At 42.8% G+C, this 22,638-nt stretch overlaps 1 protein-coding gene across 1 annotated transcript in view; it reads left to right on the top strand.

Moving 5' to 3' along the window:
- The window catches only part of CTNNA3 (catenin alpha 3), a 417,013-nt gene that overhangs the window by 77,885 nt on the left and 316,490 nt on the right, over nucleotides 1-22,638 (top strand). Inside the window, exon 7 of the mRNA XM_005428499.2 lies at nucleotides 2,836-3,039. Within this exon, the coding sequence (XP_005428556.2) occupies nucleotides 2,836-3,039 (204 nt within the window). The remainder of the gene's footprint in view (nucleotides 1-2,835; nucleotides 3,040-22,638) is intronic.

Below are 22,638 nucleotides of genomic sequence, written 5' to 3'. Positions count from 1 at the left end.
TTCACCAAACGCAACCAAGTTTCTGCATACCCATGGGCCCTCTTTTTTTCCTGAATCAGACCAGTGAGGGAGAAAACAGGGATCTAATCATTCCTCTTAAATGCTCCCTTATGCTTGAGTCTTTGAGCTGCTTCAGAGTAGCCTACTGCTGTTTAGCCTGTCAAATCAAACCCACCAGAGACTGCTTCTTGTGTGTCTGGTGTCTTCTCATTGTGTCTTCTCTTTCCTGTGTCGATGTACTGATTATGAATAAGTAATGAAATTATTTGAAGAATTTTATTTGTAGGGCAGAGTCTGTTTTCCTGGCTGTTACTGCCTAGATTATTTTTTATTCAGAGATGAACCATAGTAGCTTTTTAGCCAGTGCTGTTTGTCCATCTTGGTGTAAGCTTTCTCCTAATTGTCTCCCAAAGGAGGACATTTCTGTTTTGGGTCAGCTGAGATTTGAAGGCAGTAATCTTTCCAGCTGATTGTATAATTGGCTGTGGCTGTCATGTGTGTCATAGTCTTCCCCAGACAGTGAAGCTGTTTTTTCTGCAGCAGCACTTCAGTGCTCTACCTGCCAGGTGTGTTTTGCATTATGATGGACACTGCATGTGCAGCTTGGCATGGAGGGGCTGCTGGAGATACAGGAGCTTGCAGAGAAGCTGCTGCTGCAGTGAAGAGTGGCCCCGAGGCACAGCTTGAGCAGATGTGAGGGACCCCAGAGCCCCTTGGTGTTAAGGGCTCTAACAGGAATGAGGGAGGCAGAGTTTCAAATCTCTCACACAAGCTTGTGACTCAAGTCTCCTTGCCTCACTGTTTAAGCTTTTATCTTATGGTGTTCTAATATAACACTTTCATTTCTAGTTTAAGCTAGACAGTCCCTGAAATCGTCTTGTTAAATCTAAACTGAAAAAAATAATTCAAATCCTGCAGTTTGCCATTAGTCTGGCGCTTAGTGGATAAGTGCAGATAAGTTCTGATTTACCTGAATTCCCTATCAGGGTATCTGGCATAGTTTTCTTGTTTAATATTTCTTCTGAAAGCTTGAAACCACCTATGGATGTGATGTACGAGATGAACAGGTGTTGCAGGTATCTTTTTATGAAAATCCTTTCCTTAGGATTTTTTCTCCTAAGAAGCTGAGAGGCCTCAGGAACAAAATGTAAACATTGATTATCTGCTGCTGTGGAATGCAACAGGTGCATCTGTGATTGGTGTCATGTGGTTGTTTCTAATTAATGGCCAATCACGGCACAGCTGTCTCTTTCTCTGTCTGAGCCACAGACCTTTGTTATTCATTCTTTTCTATTCTTAGCCTCGCCTTCTGATGAGAACTTTTTCTTCTATTCTTTTAGTATAGTTTTAATGTAATATATATCATAAAATAATAAATCAAGCCTTCTGAAATATGGAGTGAGATCCTCGTCTCTTCCCTCATTTGAAAACCCCTGTGAACACCATCACAAACAGGTGTATGTGAAGTCCAGGTTTGGAGATTAGGATCATAATGACACAGTTTCAGATGTTCAGTTATATTAATAATTACTGCTTTAAATTTCTTCAAATGCTGAAGCTCAGATATACTTACTTTCACATTTTATGAAAATGTCATTGTCTCCTTTTCTCTCTCTTTAGAATATTTACTTGCCACACAAATGTAATTAATTTTATCAAGCCAGAAGAGTTGTCTGCTTTTGTTTACCCTAAGGACTCTTATATCTGTGTCTGTCAGGATCTCTAGCTGGTCAGAGTGACCCCAAGAAGAGTTCGAAAGTCTCTTTTCCCAGCCCGATGCTTGAAGAGTCAGGGCTCTTCATTTCTGGGTCTCAAGGTTGTTCATTGTATCTTATCTATAAAATTCTTTCTCCTGCCCTGCCGAGATCCATCCAGCAGAACAGTTCCAGGCACTCTGCCTGCCCCCAGGGCAGTGTTATGTCTTTATACTAAAAACTGCGTATACAGTGTTTACAATTACTTTCCAATACCTATCACCTATGTTAGACAGTGCGCTTCTACTCTAGACCAATCTAAAAGTGCCCCCATCACAGCAGAAGATGGAGGCCAAGAAGAAGAAGGAGAAAGGCTGGACACACCCAGATCCCTCCATCTTGCCTCCTGAACTCCCATACCAAAACCCTAAAATTTACTTTTTCACCCTGTGATAACTTCACTGTTATTCTGCTTAAACTGTTGTGGCTTGCTGATCTTCGTATAAGGTTTGTCATTTGCTCCACGGGTCATAATCAAACCCACAGGTGTTTTGGGCTCCGTGCCAGGGTCTCTGAGCCCCCTGGCAGGGGTCTAGGCTGTCCTGGACAGCCAGAGGAAGGTTCTGGGTTCCCACATATGTCTTTTGGAAAAATAATCATTAAACAAAAGCTGCAGTTTTTATCTTTGCCCATATTAAGCCTGTTAAAAGTGGCAGCAGTGACTTTCTGCCACAGTGTGGGACTGATTAGACTAAAAATCAGCAGAACCAGACTCCTCGTGTAATTTGACTCAGCTTTCTCAGCTGTGAGCTAGCACTGCTGGCTCTGAGTTAAATCCAGAGGTTCTCTAAAAGACTAAAGTTTATAGGCATTGAACCCCTCTTTGAAACCAAGCTTAAGCTCTGGCCTGAGACTCTGAATGGCAGAGAGAACCTGGGTTTGTCTGCAAATGACCTCTGTGTGTAGCCCCACGAGGGAAAAGTGAATCTGTCATGGTCAAAAGGATTTTGGATGCTTCCAGTGGAAAGGGCCAGCAGCACATCTGGGAAGCATAATGTCACTGCAGTTCCTGCAAGTACAAAATAAAGCAGCAGCTTCATTGAACTGACTTTTCTTACCTGTGCTCCTCTTTTTTTTTCAGAATTTGATAGTCCTGGATCCTCTGGTGGTGAATGAGGAGAAGGTGAGGCCGTCCCTGGAGCAGCGGCTGGAGGCGATCATCAGCGGGGCGGCGCTGCTGGCCGACTCCTCGTGCACGCGGGACTCGCACCGCGAGCGCATCATCGCCGAGTGCAGCGCCATCCGCCAGGCCCTGCAGGAGCTGCTGGACGAGTACCTGCGCTCCGTGAGTAACCAGCGCGGGGAGCTGAGTAACAAACGTGGGGAACTGAGTAACAAACGCGGGGAGCTGAGTAACGGACATGGGGGAACTGAGTAACAAACTGAGTAATGAACACGGGGGAACTGAGTAATGAACACGGGGGAACTGAGTAATGAACGTGGGAGAATGAACACGGGGAAGCTGAGTAACGGACATGGGGGAACTGAGTAACGAACTGAGTAACGAACGCGGGGGAGCTGAGTAACGACCGCAGGGGAACTGAGCAACAAATGCGGGAGAACTGAGTAATGAACACGGGGGCACTGAGTAATGAACGTGGGAGAATGAACACGGGGAAGCTGAGTAACGGACATGGGGGAACTGAGTAACGAATGCGGGAGAACTGAGTAATGAACACGGGGGCACTGAGTAATGAACGTGGGAGAATGAACACGGGGAAGCTGAGTAACGGACATGGGGGAACTGAGTAACGAATGCGGGAGAACTGAGTAACGAACACAGGGGAGCTGAGTAATGGACATGGGGAAACTGAGTAACGAACTGAGTAACAACCACAGGGGAGCTGAGTAACAAATGCGGGAGAGCTGAGTAACGAACACGGGGGCACTGAGTAACGGACACAGGGGCACTGAGTAATGAACACGGGGGAACAGAGTAATGAACACAGTGGGAACTGAGTAACAGACACAGGGGAGCTGAGTAACAGACATGGGGAACTGAGTAACAAACACAGTGGGAACTGAGTAACAAACACAGTGGGAACTGAGTAGCAGACACGGGGGCACTGAGTAACAAACATGGGGGCACTGAGTAATGAACACAGGCGAGCTGAGTAATGGACACGAGGGAACTGAGTAATGAACACGGGGGAACTGAGTAATGAACATGGGGCACTGAGTAATGAACACGGGGCACTGAGTAACACACGCGGGGGAACTGAGCAACCAACACGGGGGAGCTGAGTAACGGACACAGGGGGGCTGAGTAAGGGACATGGGGGAACTGAGTAATGAACATGGTGGGAACTGAGTAACGACCGTGGGAGAACTGAGTAACAGACATAGGGCACTGAGTAACATACGGGGGACAGGGCAGCTGAGTAACAAACACAGGGGAGCTGAGTAGCACTCACGGGGGAGCTGAGTAATGAATGCGGAGGAACTGAGTAACAGACATAGGGGAATGGAGTAACAAACATGGAGGAACTGAGTAATGACTGCTGGGGCGCTGAGTAACGAATGTGGGGGAACTGAGTAACACACACGAGGGCACTGAGTAATGAACTGGGGCACTGGAAATGAACGCGGGGTACTGAGTAATGAACTGGGGCACTCATTAAGGCATGTGGGGGATCTGAGCGACATTGAACACAGGGGACTGAGTAACAGAGGGCAACTGAGTAACAGACACAGGACAACTGAGTAACAGACACGGGGCAACTGAGTAACAGACACAGGGCAACTGAGTAACAAACACGGGGCAACTGAGTAACAAACACGGGGCAACTGAGTGACACAGCCCAGCTCGGGCCTGCCTCAGCACCTCCTGCTCTGGGAGCTTAGCATTTAACGAAGGATTAAAGTGCAGTTTAACCTGCATTTCACAAAATGATCTTTTAAAGGTTGAAAGAGACATTTTTCTCCAGAAATCTAAGCAAAAACTAAATGCACATCCCCAGCATGAGTATGAATTGTATTAATTGTGTTGTGTATATAAAGTCTGTGGAAAATGCCGTACCACAGATGAAATGTACGTTGGGGTTATTTTATGCTTGTTGTGAACTGTCACTGATTCAGAACAATCTTTCATATGCCAGAAACAAGAATTTTTTGGTAATACCACTTCCTATTGGATTGGAAATGTAATCTCTGTTCCTGTAGAATGCAGCAATTTAAATAATAATTTCTGAAAAGGTAAGCAGTCTGTTAGTGTTGTTTTTGAGTAGGGTGTTGACACCAGAAGAGGAGAAGAGCACCGATTTACAAGTGTTAGAATGACTAAATTGCTATATTGGGAAGACAGGCATGTTGGGTAAATCCAAAAATCTGATTGTCTGACATGCTTGTAGCTATGAATTTGAAAAGGAACGTAGTTTGCCTTTTAGAATTGATTTTTCTTTTAGATTTGAAGAATGGGTTTGACACTTGTTACATCTGGCAGGTAAATGTTGAAACAGTGGAGACTCAATACTGTTAATATGGGTACACAATGTTAATCTCATGCTTTTAATCTGTAAACATTATCTGTAGGCATAATGTTCTTTTCTAAAGATACCTCAGGATGATTCATCGAGCATACTGAGGGAACAATTGTGTGATACAGATATTTGTTCCCTTTTTGGGAACCTGAAATTCCTTTTTGTTCTGTAAGTCATAGCAGTTAACACAATCAAAAGCTATTCTAAAGAGACTGTTTACTTTGTCTTATTTTATTGTCCTTAGGATAATGTAATGTAGGGACTAAAATAATTATGCATGTCAGATTTTTTTTTTCATCTGACAGATATTGTGCTTTTTGATATTTCTCTTTGTTTATTAGAAGTTTACAGATGCTTCATTAAAGTCAAATTGTGTTTCAGGCCTTACACCAGAGAAATGTGCTGTGAAAGTTTTAATAAAAATGCTGTTGGATGCAGCCTTAATTCTTGAACCTCTCTGGAAGTGCTTTACACATGGGTTAGATAGTGAGATTTCTTCAGCTCTGGTTAGCTTGGAATGTAAATCTTTGGTACATTGTTGTAGCAGATTTCTCTTGCAATGTCTGTTCTAGGGTGGGTCAGGGTTTGCTGTTAAGTGGCTGAAAGTTTTATGCAGGAAGGCATCCACCTTTTATGCTTGGACTTCATGATCTTGAAGGGCTTTTCCAACACAAATAACTCTATGATACTAAGCAGAGCACGTGGCAGGATGCAGATGTGGTGAACAGCATCCCATATTAGTCCAAAAGATTTCCATGGGTTTGTCCCAAGAATGCTTTCTGATGAATCTCTGGTGTGAAACTACAGTATCTTCAGTCAAATGGTCTTAAATTTTTACTCTTGAAACAAAATTGTGATGATCTTTTCTACTTCAGAAATAATAATGGTTTTAGGGGTATATAATGTACAGTAGGTGGAAAAGAATAATACATAACCCACCCCACTGACTTGAGAAAGTCAGAAAGCAGCTATTGAAATATGACAGTAAGGGAAAGTGTCATATAATTTGCTGCAGAACATAGTGAATGCACAAGGTGGCAAAGACAAGGAAGCAGAAAAGAGAAAAGATTTAAAGGCATGAGGTTACCTAACAGGAGGGAATGACAAGTTTTTAGTTTCTTTTAGAGCTCTTCTTATATGAATGGAAACACTCTCACTGAGAACAGTTTATGGCTATTACTGAGACTGTGTTAAGTAAGTTTTTCAATGAGAGGATTACCAGATGTCAGTTACTTTATCTCGCAGCTCTAACTCACTGAAGAAAAGATGATAGATCCAGGAAACAGTGCTGATTTATCAGTGTCTTTTTGGCTCTTCTGTTAGTAGTTTCAACAAGCCAGGCCTGGGAATTGAATGAGCTGTAAAGATGATGACAGGCATTTGTTATCATAGCACAGTTTAAGCACAATTTACTTTTCCTCTCCTTGGGAACACTGTTGTACTCCACAGGCAAGTGCTTTGTCTGTGGAATACTTAATGGGTGTTTGTGTGTCTGCCCTCCTGGCTTGTGCCTGTGCTGAGTGAGCTCCAGAGCCTCTGTGCCACAGCTTGTACAGAGAGTGGAAACCTTTCCTTGCCCACAATGCACACAGGGTGTGCTTTGCTCTGGCTCTGTGCTCCTGGTGTGTGGCTCCCAAGCTCAGCCTCCCCGCTGCCCTTTCAGCCCTCTGCACTCCCTCACAGGCTGTGCTGCTCAGCTGCTCCAAAGGCTTTGTTTTCCTGGAGCTGGCTCTCCTGGTTCTTGCTGGCACATTGCCTTGATCACTTGCCTTAAAGCTTCTCCCTGTGTGAGTGTTGCCCGTGGAGCTGCACTGCCCCAGGTACACCTCAGCCAGTAAGTGCCCCCTCCACAGATCCTCCTCTGGCAGCTGCTTGGCCAGGAATCTGCTCTGATGGCATCCATGGCATCCAGCCTCTCTTTGCCTCTGGTGCTGATGGTGGATGTGCCCTGCCTGGTACATGTGGAGCTTAAACAGGGCCATTGCCAGGGACTTGGGTGCGTGAATTCTGTGCAGGTTCTGCATTGTCTGTTCTTTTGAAGCTGGGCCTCGGTGCTTGAACTTGGATGAGGGACTTGTCTTTACAAACTGCGGCTCTGCTGGTGGGTAAAACTAGCAGTGAGAGAGAAAAGAAACAATGGGAAGGATTCCACTGATTGATGAATGGAATGAGAGACTTTTCTTCACAGACAAACTGTAAGTCTGCTGATAAATAAAACTGGATACTGAGAGACGAAAGAAACAATGGGAAGGAATCATAAATTCCATAGGAATTCCACGGATTGACACAAGGAAAAGAAAAGGGGGGGAGGGTTATACATTAGAAGGGGGTTTCAGGTGTGAGACATTTTGCAAAGTCTCTGCCTCTGAAGTACCTCAGGCAATGGGGAAGAGAGATGGACATGCGGCCAGGAAATTGGGACAAAAAGGAGGCTGCACCCTCAGATTTTGAGACACCAGGGGAAATGCCCCATGGCCTCTCCCTGTATTTGAATAAAATTACAGGACTCCTCTGTCTCTTTTTTGGATATAAACCTCTGGTGTTTGTGGATTAATTTTCCTGACAAACTGTACAGGAACTTAGGATTTATTAGCATGAACATTTGAAAGAAGATAAGGAGTATTGCTTTTGTGGTTCCTAAATTTGTTTCTTTTATTTTCCTCAATTATTTAATGTGTCTAATAAGCCTCAAAGGCATCAAAGATTAAGAGTTTCTTGGTGTCAGTGAGATAAATTTTTAATTTTTTTTTAAAAGAGAGTTTCTAATGCAAGCTTGGAGAATCATCTTTTCAGAAGACACTTGATTTTACATGAGTGTCTGTTTTTCACAGAGGTTTTATCACAGTGAATCATACAATGCAAAGTGAAGCAAAATGCTCTCCACAAGAACCTAAACATTTTTCTGTTCACAGAGTAATTCAGACGCACAGGAAATTGCAAACACATTTATAATTCTTCTGAAAGGCAGCAGGTCTTTTTCTGAATTGTTCCAAAAATTCTTCAAAATTATTTGTGTACTGTTGTTAGCCTTTCTGAATTTTACTCATAGACACAGGTTATTAGGGGATATATTTGTGTTTTAGGACATCCAGTAACAGGAATTGCTGCTGTGGGTTTGGATATCTTATCAATGGCAGAATCATACTGTCATGTGTCAGTAGTGGAATAATGTATCCCCTGGAGCAATCACATTGTTCTGGTAATAAGCACTTGCTTTTTCCTAGTGACAAGCTCTTGTCTCTTCATCCTTTGCAATGAGGAGTTGCTGCCCTCAGTGGAGTGCAGCAATACGAGCTCCATGTTCTGTGAGTTGTGGTTTTAGTCCCGGTAAGGACATTCCCTTCCCTGGGGGCACAAGGGATGATGGAGCTGTGCTGAGCCTGGCTGGAAGTGGCTGTTGTGAGCAGCACTCAGTGCTTGCAGGTGCTGCTGTGTCTGCCATCATTAAACAGGGAGCTGTGCCTGAACAATTGTTCTGCATCCTCGCCTGGCTTTCAGCAAAGATCACTCCTGGATTGCTAGGGCAGGTCAGATACACTGCTGTGAGAGCTGCTTTCTGGAGCTGAAATCCCCTTACTGTCTGAATGTTGCTCCATCCTATTTGAGCTTCATTAGTTCTAGTTGATAGTTTTCTCACCTTATTATGGCCATAGGTTGGAGATACATGTGTGTGTTTGTATATATGTGGGTCAGTGTATTTTTCTGATTTTTCAGTTCTGATTTCACTTCCTTCTTGTGTATTCTAAAAGTGCTCGTTTTTGTGTCATGATTACCCACATGTTTGGGTCAGACATGGGTAATTCAGTCTGGATTGTGCCACAGGTGGTGGCAGCTGCTGTGTCCTGCTGTCCCACAGCTGTGCTGTGTGTGTGGCAGGGAGCAGAGCCAAACCAGCCCTTCTCACACCAGCCGAGCTTCCATTTAAACCTGTGAGGAGAGTAATGGTACATTTTACCTTGAGGCAGACCAGGAAGTGAACTGAAGTTGCCCACCTAGTACACATTTATATTACTGCTAATCAAGCCCTGGCCATCCATCCAGCCTGAGCAGGAATGTTGTGTGCTCGGTGGCAGAGCTCAGGAATGGCCAGATCATACCTGAGCCTTGCTGGGAATGCAGCTCCTGGAGCTTTATGAAACTGCCTTCCCTCAAGGCTCCCAAGCCTTGTCCTTCACCACCAGACTGTGTCCACAGCTTCTGGGAATGAGACCTGTTTGGATCTGAGCACATCAGCTGAGGTGCAGTGAGGGTGGGATGAGGAGCCAGGGTCCCTGGAAGCAGAGGGGCAGCTGGGACAGGGAGGGAGCTGGGCTGGGTGAGCCCTTGAGGGAAGGGTGGGCAGTGCAGAGCCTGCATTGCCATGGGGAGGGTCCAGCTCTGGTAAAGGGCACACAGTGCACAGCTGGCACTTGGGCTGCTGTGTCTCTCTAGGCTTCAGACTCTGACTGGTCACTTACTGGAACGTGAGCATTGCAAATTCAAACCAGAAAATAGGTGGAAAACCAGGAGGGTTTTTTTATTGGTGCTGTGGTTCTGGGTCTTGTTCTTTGTCTCAGCTCTTAAATTTGGTTGCTGTGGAGCACTAATGCCTTGCTCTACCTCTGTATTGCGTAGTCTTCAACAGCAGCCTAAGGTCTGACCCACTGTCTGGATGTGGAGACTGTGATGGATAATGGTTTTTTGTGCTATTTCATGGCCATTCTTACTCTTGGAGAGTGGAGGGATGTAGAGATGCCTCAAGCATACTGATATCTCAGCTTGGCCTTACTTGTACTTCATGGTTTCCCCATGAAGAATTGTAACACTCTCCTGGTTGCCAGTGACACCTGAGGAGGTCAAAATAGGGGATGTTTGATTGTGCTTTATGGTTCCACTTCCTTTCACAAGTGTGCAACTTGCAAAGCTCTGTGTAGCTGCTCCCTGAAGAACTGACCCCAGACTTGGTAGACTCGACTAACAGGGACTTTGAGGAAATTCCATGTTAAAGTCTTCAAGAACAGAATGGCTTCTGGTTATTCATGGAAGGGGTTGAAATAACTGACTTCTTGAAATCCTTGGTTTTAAATCTGTTTTTTATTTCTGAGCAGATAAAACCCACTTTTATTTGTGCCTTTTTACAAAAAGAGTGGATTGGGATGTGCTTGCTTTACTGTCCTCTTCCTACTTAAACATCTTAAGAAAACTGGAGTTCCAGAGAAGTTTGAAATTGAGGTATGTCAAAATGTAAACTAGAAGAATTTCCATGTGTGGGTGGGAAGTGTCACTCAGTTCTTTTCTTATTCATGGCTGGGGTTTTTTTATGACTTCATTGAATGTTATGTTTTTCAAAAAAGGATGTATTGCAGTAAAATTGGTACGCCTATATGGTATATTATGCTGGCATTTATGCAAGAAAATATGTAGTTTTCATTATTTTGTTGTTCACATTGTCTGAGTAGTTGATTGAGTTGACTTTGAACACTCCTACAGAGGATTTTCTTCTGTTTTGTATGCAGTACGTGTAATTGAAAATAATTTTTAAATGTTAACTTTCAGTGAACATTTTGTTTTATGGGGAAATTAGATATGAATTGTTAAGGAGGAGGATCTTAAGTGTACTTAAAAGACAGAAGTAGTCTAGTGAATTCCCCAAATAGATTTACAGCTGAAAAATAAGCTGCAGTTACATGTACCTGATTATGGATGCTCTTACAGACCCTGCAGTAATCTGGGATCTCTGCACGTGAGCTGGAGAAGGATAATGGAAGCTTTTCTCTCCTTCAGCCCTGCTTTTCATGGAATGGTTCTGAGCTGAGCTGTGTCAGGATTGACCAGCTCTGCACTGGAGGCTTGCACTGGAGTACCACAGTGTGAGGAGCAGCTCGTGGCTCCGTGGGGGCGACTCACTGCAAGAGTCAGGAATTTGTATTTAGTATACCTGGCAGCACTCAAAATATATCGCCTTGCTGAAGGCTAAATTTTTTTCAAGAAACCTTCAATAAAGCAGCATTTGCTCTCCCCAAGATGAAATAAATCCTTGATTATGGTAGTAAACAAGCATTAAAAATAATCAAGCATTTGTTAACTCAGCATCTACCTAGCGGTTTAGTTGACGGGAATTTTCCTGGTTTTAGAGTTTATTGGAAATAGTTGTTACTACCTAGGATTTTTCTCAACCAGTTTCCTGTTTTTTAGAGGATGTTAAACTGGTCATTTTCTGAAATATCAGGGTGCCATTTCTAGGAATGCTACTGAAGTTTGCTGTTTCAGGTGCATTTTTCATAGTTTTTGTCCTCTGGTATAATGCAGCTGATTTTTGTCGTCCAGATATATTTCTAAATTTCATTCTGTTTCAGGTTGAAAGTTACTTTTTGTTTATGTATCAATTCTAATTAAACAGATCAATCATAACTGGATAGTTCAGGGAACTCTTCATACAATGTTGGTGTTGTGGGCTCATGGAAAACCCAAACCAGCCTGGCTGGAGTTGACTCTGCTTTAAGCAGTAGGCTGGACTGGATAATGTCCAGACATTGCTGCTGTCTTCAGTCTGTGGAGTCTGATGCCAAACATTTGAATAAATTCCAGTGTTTGTGCAATGTCCTGGATGACCCAGCCAGCTCCTTTTAATATACAGTAAATCCCATTATTTACTAGTGGAAGATTGAAAGATATTCAGGTAATGAAGCCAGGACAAGGAATTACATAAAGTAGTAAAAGGAAAGTTTCTTTCATTTCAGTAATCTCTGGTAATTTTCAGATGATGAAAGAAGAGTAGTTACTGTGTTAAATTCTGTTGTAATGAATCCTCTCTACAAAAAAATACCTTGTAGAAGTCACTTGGGAAGTGGTTGATTAAAAGCTCTCCCTAAGAATTTCATCACACGACTGCAGAGATCTATTGCATGGCTGAAAGCAAATGCTTTCCTTGTGGTTACTTGGATTCAGGATATTGTATGCCAGCAGCCTATGAGATGCTGCACTTCTTCATTTATGTACCAGGAGTGACTGCTCTTTGATAGAAGTGGAGACACCTGCAGAGTTGTCAGCTGACTTCTGGACTTAATTTCTTGTCTAGCTTCTCTTGATATTTTGTTATGAAGAATGAACAATGGAGCTTTAAGTGAAATAGCTTATGGACACTTTTCATGAAATCAGTACTGTATCATATTGCAGAAAAATTGTCATTCTTGGTCTCAATTGTTCAGCCAGATCTTAAAACAGTGAGTTAAAGGAGATCAGGAACTTGAAGATCCGAATCCCAATTCCACATTTCCATCTTCTTTTTGAAAAGAAAACCAAAACAAGACTTAAAAAACCAAAACCACATCTTTGTCTTTGATCACAAACAGCATTTCCTGGCACTTCGGTCTTATTTTAACTTTCCTTTTAGTGAAATATTTTCCAGTTGTTGTTTGTTGTTCCTGCCTGACATGCTACTCTTCTTCCTTAATTAAGTAAAATAAAAAGGAAGATTATAATTTTGTATAATTGCATTTGTGACCATTGTGTATGATCAGAAGGCTGGCTAAGTAAACAATGGAACCATCCCCCCGCCCATCATATTAATAAAAAAGATGTGCTTTAGTCCTTTCAAGATCAGCCCTTCTCAAGAGCTGCTTTTCATGGTTGTTTTCTAAGCCTGTGTGGCCAATTGGCACATTTTCTTTCTCTTTGAATATGCAAAGAAAATAAATGTCTGAAGTCAGAGAGCTGCAGTGCTTAGTAGAATACATTAAATAAATGATTCTAATTGCTATATTTACTGGAAAATCCTTACTATCTTAGGTTATTCTAATTGTCCTTAACCATTGTTTCATTATCAGGAGAAAAAACAAAGGAAATTTATACAAAGATGGAAAGAAATGATAAGTCAGCTACTTGACTAGGAGCTGTACTCAGGAATAATCCAAGATTATCTTTTCTATCAAGGAGTGATGTTTCTAATTTTTTCTAAACCCTAATATTGTAGGGGAGGAATTATCAGTCTGTAAAAGAAGATAATTGGTAAAGGAATCCCTCCCTTCATTTTCTTGAGTATATTTAGCTCTTTGCAGGAGAAATGAAGAATAATAACCATTTTTTATTCCATATAAATAAGAGAAAATAAGAAATAAAATAATTACATACATCCTGGCAGCAGATAATGGAAAAAAACCCAAAACTGGAGCCCAAGGTAAATCTCTTCTCTGGGAACTTGGTTAGTGCTTCTTTTCTGCTTAGTTCAGCAAAAGATCACTGTGCTATTAATGTGCCTTTTCTGCCTGTGCAGCTGCACACATGACCAGTGCACACACATGGCCAGATGCACATGAGCCAGAACCATTTTGGTTTTACAGTGCTATTTCCAGTCTACTGCTTGCAGGAATGAGGAAGTGAAACTGGGGAAACTTTGCAAAATTCCTGTAGAAAGCGTGAACTGAAGGAGTCCAAACAGTGAGTAGGTGAAGGAAAGGGGGAATGCTGTGTGACTGCTCGTAGCTGTTTGTAAGGAGGTAAGGTCAGAGTGGCATTTGGGATGTGTCCTACAGCTGGCAAGGAAATGGAGCTTTTATTGCTTAGCTTTCAAGTAATCAGAAAAACTTGTTTCTAATTTGAAAAACAAGAGGCCTGATAATCTTTTGAATTCTGTCAGCCACCTTCTGTGTGGCATTAAAGCAGGACTTTGAAATGCAGTGCACTGGGATGCTGTGGGTGATGCTGGCAGATGCTGCCAGGGCTGGCAGCAGTTTTTACCTGTCCTCTGCTGAGCAGCTGGGAGCAGCTGACCAGATTGCTGAGATGAACAATTAGCCTGGATCCCAGGGGGAAGCAGAGTGCTGCTGCATGTGAGTGAGCATGCAGCATCTGAGCAAAGCCTGGGTGAGGCTGCCAGCTCCTCAGGCTGTTTGGCTCCTGCTTTATTGTGATCCTTGGAACACCTGCCTCTCTCAGCTCTAAGAATGGAGTTTTTGTAGAGCAAGACTGCTCAGCCACTGGCACCTCCACGTTCTTCCCAGAAAGACTGGGAGCAGCACATCTGAAACTTTCAGAGTTTGGTCACAAGGCTGTCTCACAGAGCTGGCAGGGCATATGCCTGTGTTTTGTCAGATCTGTTGTGCTTTCTCTGTTTCCATGGAAGACTCTGCTTTTGATAAATTGGTAAAATTTAATAGAAGAAGGATTCCTCTGGAGAATCTCCAGCTATATTCCTGATTTCTGATGCTGTGCTTCAGTTCTTGCTCTGTTTTTCAGTTTGTCTGTAGCATTGTCAGTGCCATTTTAAATGTCTGATAGAATTATAAGCAAATAGTAAGCTTTTTGTTTCTCATTCCATGTCTGGATGCAATGTGATTGGCAAAAGTCAGATATTAAAATTACTTGTTTGGCATTTATTCAGATGCAGATCTGGTAAAGTACTATTGCAGATCCATTACAACTATAGCTATTACAACTTAAGTAAAATAGGCAGGCTGAAAAAAGGATCAGGAGGAATGGGTTTAGATTTTTGTTTAGACCACTAATTAAGGAAGGAAAGAATTTTTTTTTGTCCTCTAGCTTATTCTTGTAGTGAAGAGCCTGTGTACATGTGTGATACAGATCTGTGGGCCAGTCTGTAAATCTGGAATCATCCTTTGCTGGCAAACAGCTGGAATATGACACTGTCCTCATATTCCCTGTTGGTGAGGAGGTGAATGAGGAGGAGTAAATGAGCAGTGTCCTGGGATTGCTCTGTAACACAGAGCTGCTGTGGGACTGCTGGGAGTGCCCCTGGCTGCTGCAGACACAGATTGCTTCAGGTGGTTTCCAGGCCAGGGTGGCTCTTTGCTCCTGTGCCCAAATGACCCATTCTGAGGCAAGAGCAATGCAGCAAGGCATGGTCTGATCAGTCTCATCAGCACCAAAGGCTTCCTTGCTCACTTAGAAGAAAGAAGTAACCTGCAAATTTAATAATGAGGAAAAGGGTGGAAATCTGAGCACTGGAAGTAATTTAGAAGGAAATAATAGGAGGGAAAGTGAAGACCTTTCTAAATGGGGGAGAGGAAGTAAAAAATACTCTTTTCTGCCTGCTTCAGGCTTCTTGTAAATAGTTAGCTGGAAAAATTAATGCAGTCAATAAGGCAAAGTGAATATACGTCAGGAAAAGTCCAGGAATATTTAAGAAAGGAGTTTGTGAACCATTTGCCTTGATTGTAAAAATCTGTGAGGAATGAGTATTTCCAGGTAACAAAAAAGCCAAATTTATCTTAACAGATAAATTCCTTTATCTAGGGAATTAATAGGTTAGTCCCTCTAATTTGGATAACCATGAAGAAGCTGCAGGAAATCCTTATATATTAATTTCCTGAAACTGCTCAGGATATGAAAGTGGTGCTGAGCCACGAGCATCTATTTTGAAAGTAGGTTTTGTCAAATACATGTAGTTCTCTGACAGAATAGCTGGCTGGGGATTAAAAGGGAAGTTGGGAACTGCTGTCATGTTGCACACAGCAATGCACACTGAGAGGATGTTTTCATAGGCAAACTTGAGAAGCACAGTTGTATAATGAGGGAAAATACAGGTCACTGAAAAACAGTGTTCCTAGTGAATTGGTATTTAATCCATTGCAGGTCAATTTGGGCTGGTTTAATGAAGTGTGATTCTGCAAGGACTGGCCTGGGACCCACGTGTATGGTGTACTTTCATTAGTAATGAATGAAACCTCAAAGGGTTTTATAGGTCAATAGAAACACTGCCCCTCTCTTCTTCTTTTTATTTTTGTTTGGTGAAATGGTCTGAAATCTGCAGATTGAAATGATAAGTGCAAAAAATTACTCTTGGGAAGGAGTTCACTGTATAGATAAAAATGCAGGATTTGTGGCTTAACAGTGGTACTGCTCTGCAGCTCCCAATGCCATATGAAAATCAGAAATGAAATGAGCTGTCAGTAGGGCTCAGCTCAGTAGGAAATTTTAGGCATCACAGCTTAAGAATAGCAAGGACTGATAAAAGGAACAAAATGGAGCAAGAATTTTAGAACTTCTAAAAAGTAGGAAGCAGCTGACTTAACTGAGTCTGTGTAACTTAGGAAGAGGTGGAGGAGAAGAGGAACGTGCTGATATTTTCAGATATGGAAGAGGCTTTTATCAGGTTTATGCTGTTAAGTTATTCTCTGTATCCATTCAGAGGAAGACAAATGGAACTGGCAAAATGCAAAATCTGTGCAGTATTGAGTAGGAACCCCAGCCATGCAGATGAGTAAGCACTGGAGCAGTTCCCTTGGGAGGCCCTGGAGAGTTGCTGGTGCACTCAGGTGGGCCTGGTTGGGCTGCCTGGGAGCTCGAGGAGCACCTGGGCTGTTCCAGCGTGCTCAGGATGCAAAGTGACCCTGAGCTCCCCCTCAGCCCCACTGATCATTGGTTTACAGTTTTATACAAGCAATATTCCCAGCCTTCATACTGTGTTTGCTTACTACAAACAGCTTTTTTCCACAGGTTAGTGTAGGTTTGTGGCAGTGAATGCTTTTTCTATGCAGTGATTGAAACTAGAGTGAGATTTGGTGGGGTTTGTAGATTTCCAGGCCACATACAGATAATAATCTGTCTTTTCTACAGTTTTGTGTTCAAGCATCTGGGGAAGGCTGGTTAATAAAAGAAGTTATTAATAGTTGTAGGCATACTAGGAGTTTATTTTCCTACGAGCTATTTGCATGAAAACAGTACTTTAACAATGATTCAGCTTATCATGTCAGCAGGAGATTTTGTATCCTGAAAAATTTATTGGAAAGATTTATCTAAATTTAATATTTCAGGATCTACCTAACCATTTTACATCCTATAATCTGTTCATAAACTGGAACTTAAGTACAAGAAATAGAAAATAGGAATTTTGCTCTACAAGATTAAAACTTTAGCAACCAAATTGCATTTGTGTAATGTAATATGTGAGCTGTTCTCTCATACTAACATCTTTTTCTGAGGAGAATGGATATGAACTATAAAACAAAACCCAACCAACCGACTCTTTCTGGGATTTGGTTGTGTGGCAGAAATCCCCAGTAATTTCCTGGTGTCAGAACAAATCGGGCTGGGAGCTGCCTGCAGCACACCCCAGGGGGCTGCCCCAGGCTGGCTTGTCCCCAGGGACTGCACCTTGCCTAAATCTGAAGGGAGGAAATTGTCCCAGGGTTCTAGAGGAGGCTCTCCAGGGCTGATGGAAACCTGGGTGCTGCTGAAGGCCCTGGCTGGGAGGCAAGGAACGAGAAACCTGCTGATGGCAGGATAGAGGTGAGGGGCATGCAGTCACTGCAGTCACTTGGCCACCTGAGTGTCCTTTCTCAGAAGGTTGCCGTGGTCCATAGTCTGCCTGTTCTACTAGCCAGGAAGCTGCAGCAAAGCCAGCTGTGGAGCTGGAGATGTCTCTGCTGCAGACAGCCCTAAGGAGAAGCTGCTCCTGTGCCTCCCCAGGAGCCGGCCACGCTGTGCCTTGTCCTGGGCACAGGAGTGTGGGTGGTGATGGGGGTGGTGGGACTGACTGCAGTGCTGCACTCCTCAGGAGCTGCTGCCAAAAGCAGGGAGAGTTCTGCTAGGAGAGTTCTGCTTGGCTGCAGAAACCTGCACCGGGCAAACTGAGAGGGGCACGCTGCTGGAGCTGTGTCTCCTCAAAGGTCCTGTGGTACTCAGGGGTTGGTTTCACTCACTGGAATTCAAGAACAACCTGGGATGTGTCTGTGTAAATAGAAGACACAAGACAGCTTTGCAGCTCTTCCAGAATTTTTACTGGTGCTTTAGGTACAAAAGAATGGATTTATTCTGGAATAGATGGTAGTTTGTTTGCCTGATCTAGATGAAGCAGCCTTTTTTTTCCTCCCTACAATTGAGTTTGCTGGTTATAAAGGAGGAATGACTTCATTATGTGTTGAACTGACTTTTTTGCAATAAACTTGAGAGTCTAAAAGCATACAGTCAAATGTCACTGTTTTATGTGATGTATTTCACAGTTTAAAACACAGGTTTTTTTCCAAAGTTGAAATTAGAATTGTTGACATTAAGGAAATGAAAATGATTGATGGAGTGGTTTTACTTGACCAGCTGCTAATGATTTCTCACTCAATATCTCGTTAGCTTGTGCTGAAGTCATACATATGGCAACCTAGAAAATAGCCTGAAGTTTCTGAAACTACAAAGAAGAAAAATATAAGTTATTGTGGTGCTTTTGATCTATGAACTGTGATATAAAATGTGACTTTTGATGTTCTGGGATGGTGTGATCGATAGCATAATTTTGTTATTGAATTGTTTACTCTTTACTGAATGTTACAGTGCATAATATTTTGGCTCAGAGGCAGGGAGAAAGGTCACTTAATTTCCTTGTTGGGCTGCAGCCCTTGCTCAGGTGGAGCTGTTTGGGAGGAAGGGAGAAGGTATTTTCATAGGGAACAGCTGAAAATGCTCATCTTAGAGAAAGGAATGTCTGGAACTTCCTAGGCTGGGGACTGCTCTCTCTTGCAGGAGACTCTGGAGAAAGGGGGGCTTGTTTCTGTGGCTGCTGGGGGAGCTTTACAAAGCTGCAGGGTCTCAAAAGCCTTGCTGAGAATTCTTAGCCTGAGAAGAGGTTTGTAGGAGGGGAAGGCTCTGTGATGAGCAAGAGAGGGGCTGGCTGAGCAGCACTTGGATTTTCAGCTTCTCCTGCCCATCAGGACGGCTGTGCTGCTCTCTCAGAGCTGCTGCAGTGAAGCACAGCTCTGACCCAGGGGCTTTCTGTAAAAGTCTCTCCAGGACAAGGTGGAGGAGGCTGTGGCCATGAGAGGGGCAGTCGCTGGGAGGCTCCCAGGAGCCACTTCTCAGCGACACAACATTTAAATCCCTAAATCACTGCATGGATCAGTTGGTTTCTCCAGTGTGAGAAGTAAGGAGAACCCCTCTAACAGAGTACTCATTGAGTATAGGGAATACCTGGAAAAGCTGCAGGTGAGCAGTTAATTATGGGAGCAGCCCATGTGTTGTGGCCATTGCCTGTGGCCTGCTGTGCTGCACGAAGCTCTCATTCTTATCTCCAGTGCTGACTCCTGGTTATCTCCTGTACAAGTGCAAAAAACCCAATGCTTGAAAATATCAAAGCCTCTAAAGCCAGTGATGGAGCTGCAGCTGCCTTTGATGGAGCCAGAGCATCACCTCGTTTGAAGGAGTTAAGCTCAGCTCTTGGGGTTCTTACTACTTTTTTTTAAAGACTGTGGTCTGTATTGAATATTTCATGCTGTTCTTTTTTGGTTTTGCCTATGTTGCCTGACACTCTGGTTTATTGTAGTGTCTTACAAACTTCATTTGAAAAATATGCTTGATATTTTTGTTAAAATACAGTCCTGATTATATCTCCCTTGTTTTTCTTTCTTTGAGTGGTGTTGTGGTTTTGGTGTTTCTGCTGACATTTATGATGCAAAATGGAAGAATTTCTGCAAAGCAGAAAGGTGAAATTGTGGTTTGACCTAGTGTTGAAGCTGAGCAAATTAGTGAAAGAAAAACTGTTGATAACCAGTGAGAATTCATCATATTTTCCTCACACATTTTTTACAGGTATTTTGTGGCAGCTGAAATTTCTGACCAGGACCAGACTCTGTCTCTTTTGGCCTCAGACTGCATGTAATTATTCAGAGTATGCCATTTCTTCTTATAGGAAGCCTTATTACCCAGAGGCAGATGTGATCTATCATCTTTTCCTTCAACAGTTCCCCTTTTCCCTCTACCCTGGAATAAATCAGAAAAGATTTATAATATTCTGCAGCCCATAAAACCTGCTTCATTATCCTTAAATCATATATATCTGATTGCAAAGCTCTTATTTTTATAAAAATTTTGGGAGCAGAATATTTTATGGAGTTTGATATGCTTTTACTGGAGGAAAAAAATCCATTTTTTAAACCTAATTTTTTTGCAAGTTTTTGCTGCGAATTAAAAGCTCTTTTAGACAGAAGGAAAAGAATGGCTCTACCTTGAGATGTCCAAACAGAAGGAAGTGTTCAAGCTGAAGGGATAACATCAGTTGGAATGGTGCTGTCTGTCTCCATTGTCACTGTGCTGTCCTGGGGTAACAAACACCTTTGCTTACAGCCCTGCCATCTTTGGATGCTGCTGTTTGTTCACTCCCCTGCCCCAGGGGATTCCTTTTGACCAACCATGGTGAAGGGGCAGCTGCATTTGTCCCTCCCATTTTCATTCCTTCCTGTTTCCTTCCTTAATCCCTTACCACGATGAGCAGTTACAGTTCTGGCAAGTCTTTCTTCACTGAATCATTGGATCTTCCTTTTCTGTCAGCATCTCTGTAGTTTTCCCTCCTTTCCTTCCATTTTACACATCTGTCCCTTGTCCTGTTTAGACAGAAGGAATTTGTTTTCCTTCTTGGCTGTGAGATGTTTTTCAGTGAAAGTCAGATTTATTTTTGGGCAGCCCTAATGGAGATGCTGGCTTTGGGTGAGAAGTGACTGTAAGGCTTGGGGCGTTTGCTATGGGGAGTTCCCCCATTTCCCCTCATTGCTGATGGGTTCAATCCCTTCAGTCAGACACTGCTTACAAAGCAGCTCCTGCTCTTCCAGCTTAGCTAACCAGTGATGCTGCAATATCTGTAATGAAGATTTTGTATTTATAATGCTTTCTTATTTTTTAAATGATTTTCCAGTGTTGACTTTATTAACTGATAGTCCAGCAAACTGTGATGTTAATGGGAGAATGCACCACTGAAGCAGACCAGTGATCAGCTCTTGGTGGGCAGCATTGTATGTCTTTACATCTAATTGAATTAATATTATTATGGGCAGCACTTTGGTGTCTTTACATATATTGTTATTTATTAATAGTTCTGCCTTTGATTTACTTTTCCACTTCCCTTGGTTTCTCTGAAGTCCTCCTGGGTGAAAGAGGCCAGCAGCAGTGCTATTTTAACATCAAAGCACTTGATTGAGGGTCTGGTATAGGTCTGTTAGAGCCTCTTTGTATTCATCTGCCTCCCTGAGAAGTTTTGCAGATCTGAGTCTGTCTTCTTTTTTTTCTAGGGTCATTTACTTTTAGCTCATGTTTGTAAGGCCAACTTTTTAACCCTGTTACTGATTTGCATTCAGATACTATGCTGCTGATTACTGACATGCACAGGAGATACTTGGAACTAAAGAAAATGGAAATGGTTTTCACATTCAGAAAGGCAGATCCCATTCTCTAGTGGTTTGCCTGTGTATATCCAGTCCAGGCTTAAATTTAATCCTTCTCATCTTCTGTTTTATGTTGTGCCTTATTAGCCTGTACCTCCTTTTAAAAACCAGCCTTAAATATCTTCTCAAGGCTCCTATAAGTTTTGAAAATACATTTTTTTCATTCCTGAAGCATAACTTAGTTGCATTTATAGCTCCTTTCTTTACATCCTCTCTCAGGGGTAATGCTGAATTATTTCTGCATTTAAATCTTCAAATTTTAGGTAGCAGTGTGAGTCTTTTTTTTTGGTAACTGTTGTATTTCTGTGGCATTAACAATGCCCCTGCATAAATTCCCCTCCTCCCTCCTTATTTTGTAAAAGAAAAACTTACACACAAACTCTCAAAACAGGTCATTAATGCTTATTTCTGGGAAGGAAAAAAAACCCCAAAACCCAAAAACACCAAACAAAAAAACAATAACTTTTTTCAAAGAATAATTTTAGTTTATAGTAAGATGCTTGCACATTACAGGAAGGAATCTTAGAGTGTAATTAAGCAGTATAAATTATCTGAATTAATTTCTTTATTCCGGTGGGTATTTTAATTTCTTTGCTCAAGATGCAGGTAGGTAGGGAAGGAAGGAAGGAGTGAATGAGTGCCAGGGCGTGTGAGTGGGGCAGGGGCAGGCGGCTCCTCACCTCTGGACCACGAGATGGGCTCTGCAGTGCAGAGCACACACAGCTCTTCTGCCCCTTTGGGATGCAGGAGTCTTCAGTGACACTGTTTGTGGATTCAAGGAGTCATTCAGAGGAATAAAGAAATGGAAGAAGGTAGCATTGAAGTGGCTATTTAAGCCAGGCAGGAGCCAGGATTCCAAAGCAAATTTCATCAATAATGGGTATTCCCACTCAAGTTCATGAATTCCGTTCCATTGATGTAGATGCTGTGTTCCCCAGAGACTGAAGGGCTTTTAAGAAGTTAGAGAAGCACCTTGAGAGGGATCATGTGGTTTTTATTTATGCCTCAATGTATGTTACACACGAGGCGGAAGGTTCCTGTACAGAACCTGTACAGACTGTGCTGCATCCCTGTCCCGGGAGAGGCTCCACGTGGCGCGGCAGGGCACAGGGAGCTCCAGGGTCGGGCTGTGAATACCCCCATACACACACACCCGTGCACACACGCACACACACACACACACACACACACACACACACACACACACCCGTGCACACACACACACACACACACACACACACACACCGCCTGCTGGGGCGGGTGTCCGGG

The sequence above is a fragment of the Geospiza fortis genome, unplaced genomic scaffold, assembly GCF_000277835.1.
Source record: "Geospiza fortis unplaced genomic scaffold, GeoFor_1.0 scaffold614, whole genome shotgun sequence".
NCBI classification, from domain to species: Eukaryota; Metazoa; Chordata; class Aves; order Passeriformes; family Thraupidae; genus Geospiza; species Geospiza fortis.
This window is presented reverse-complemented; position numbering and strand designations above follow the sequence as displayed.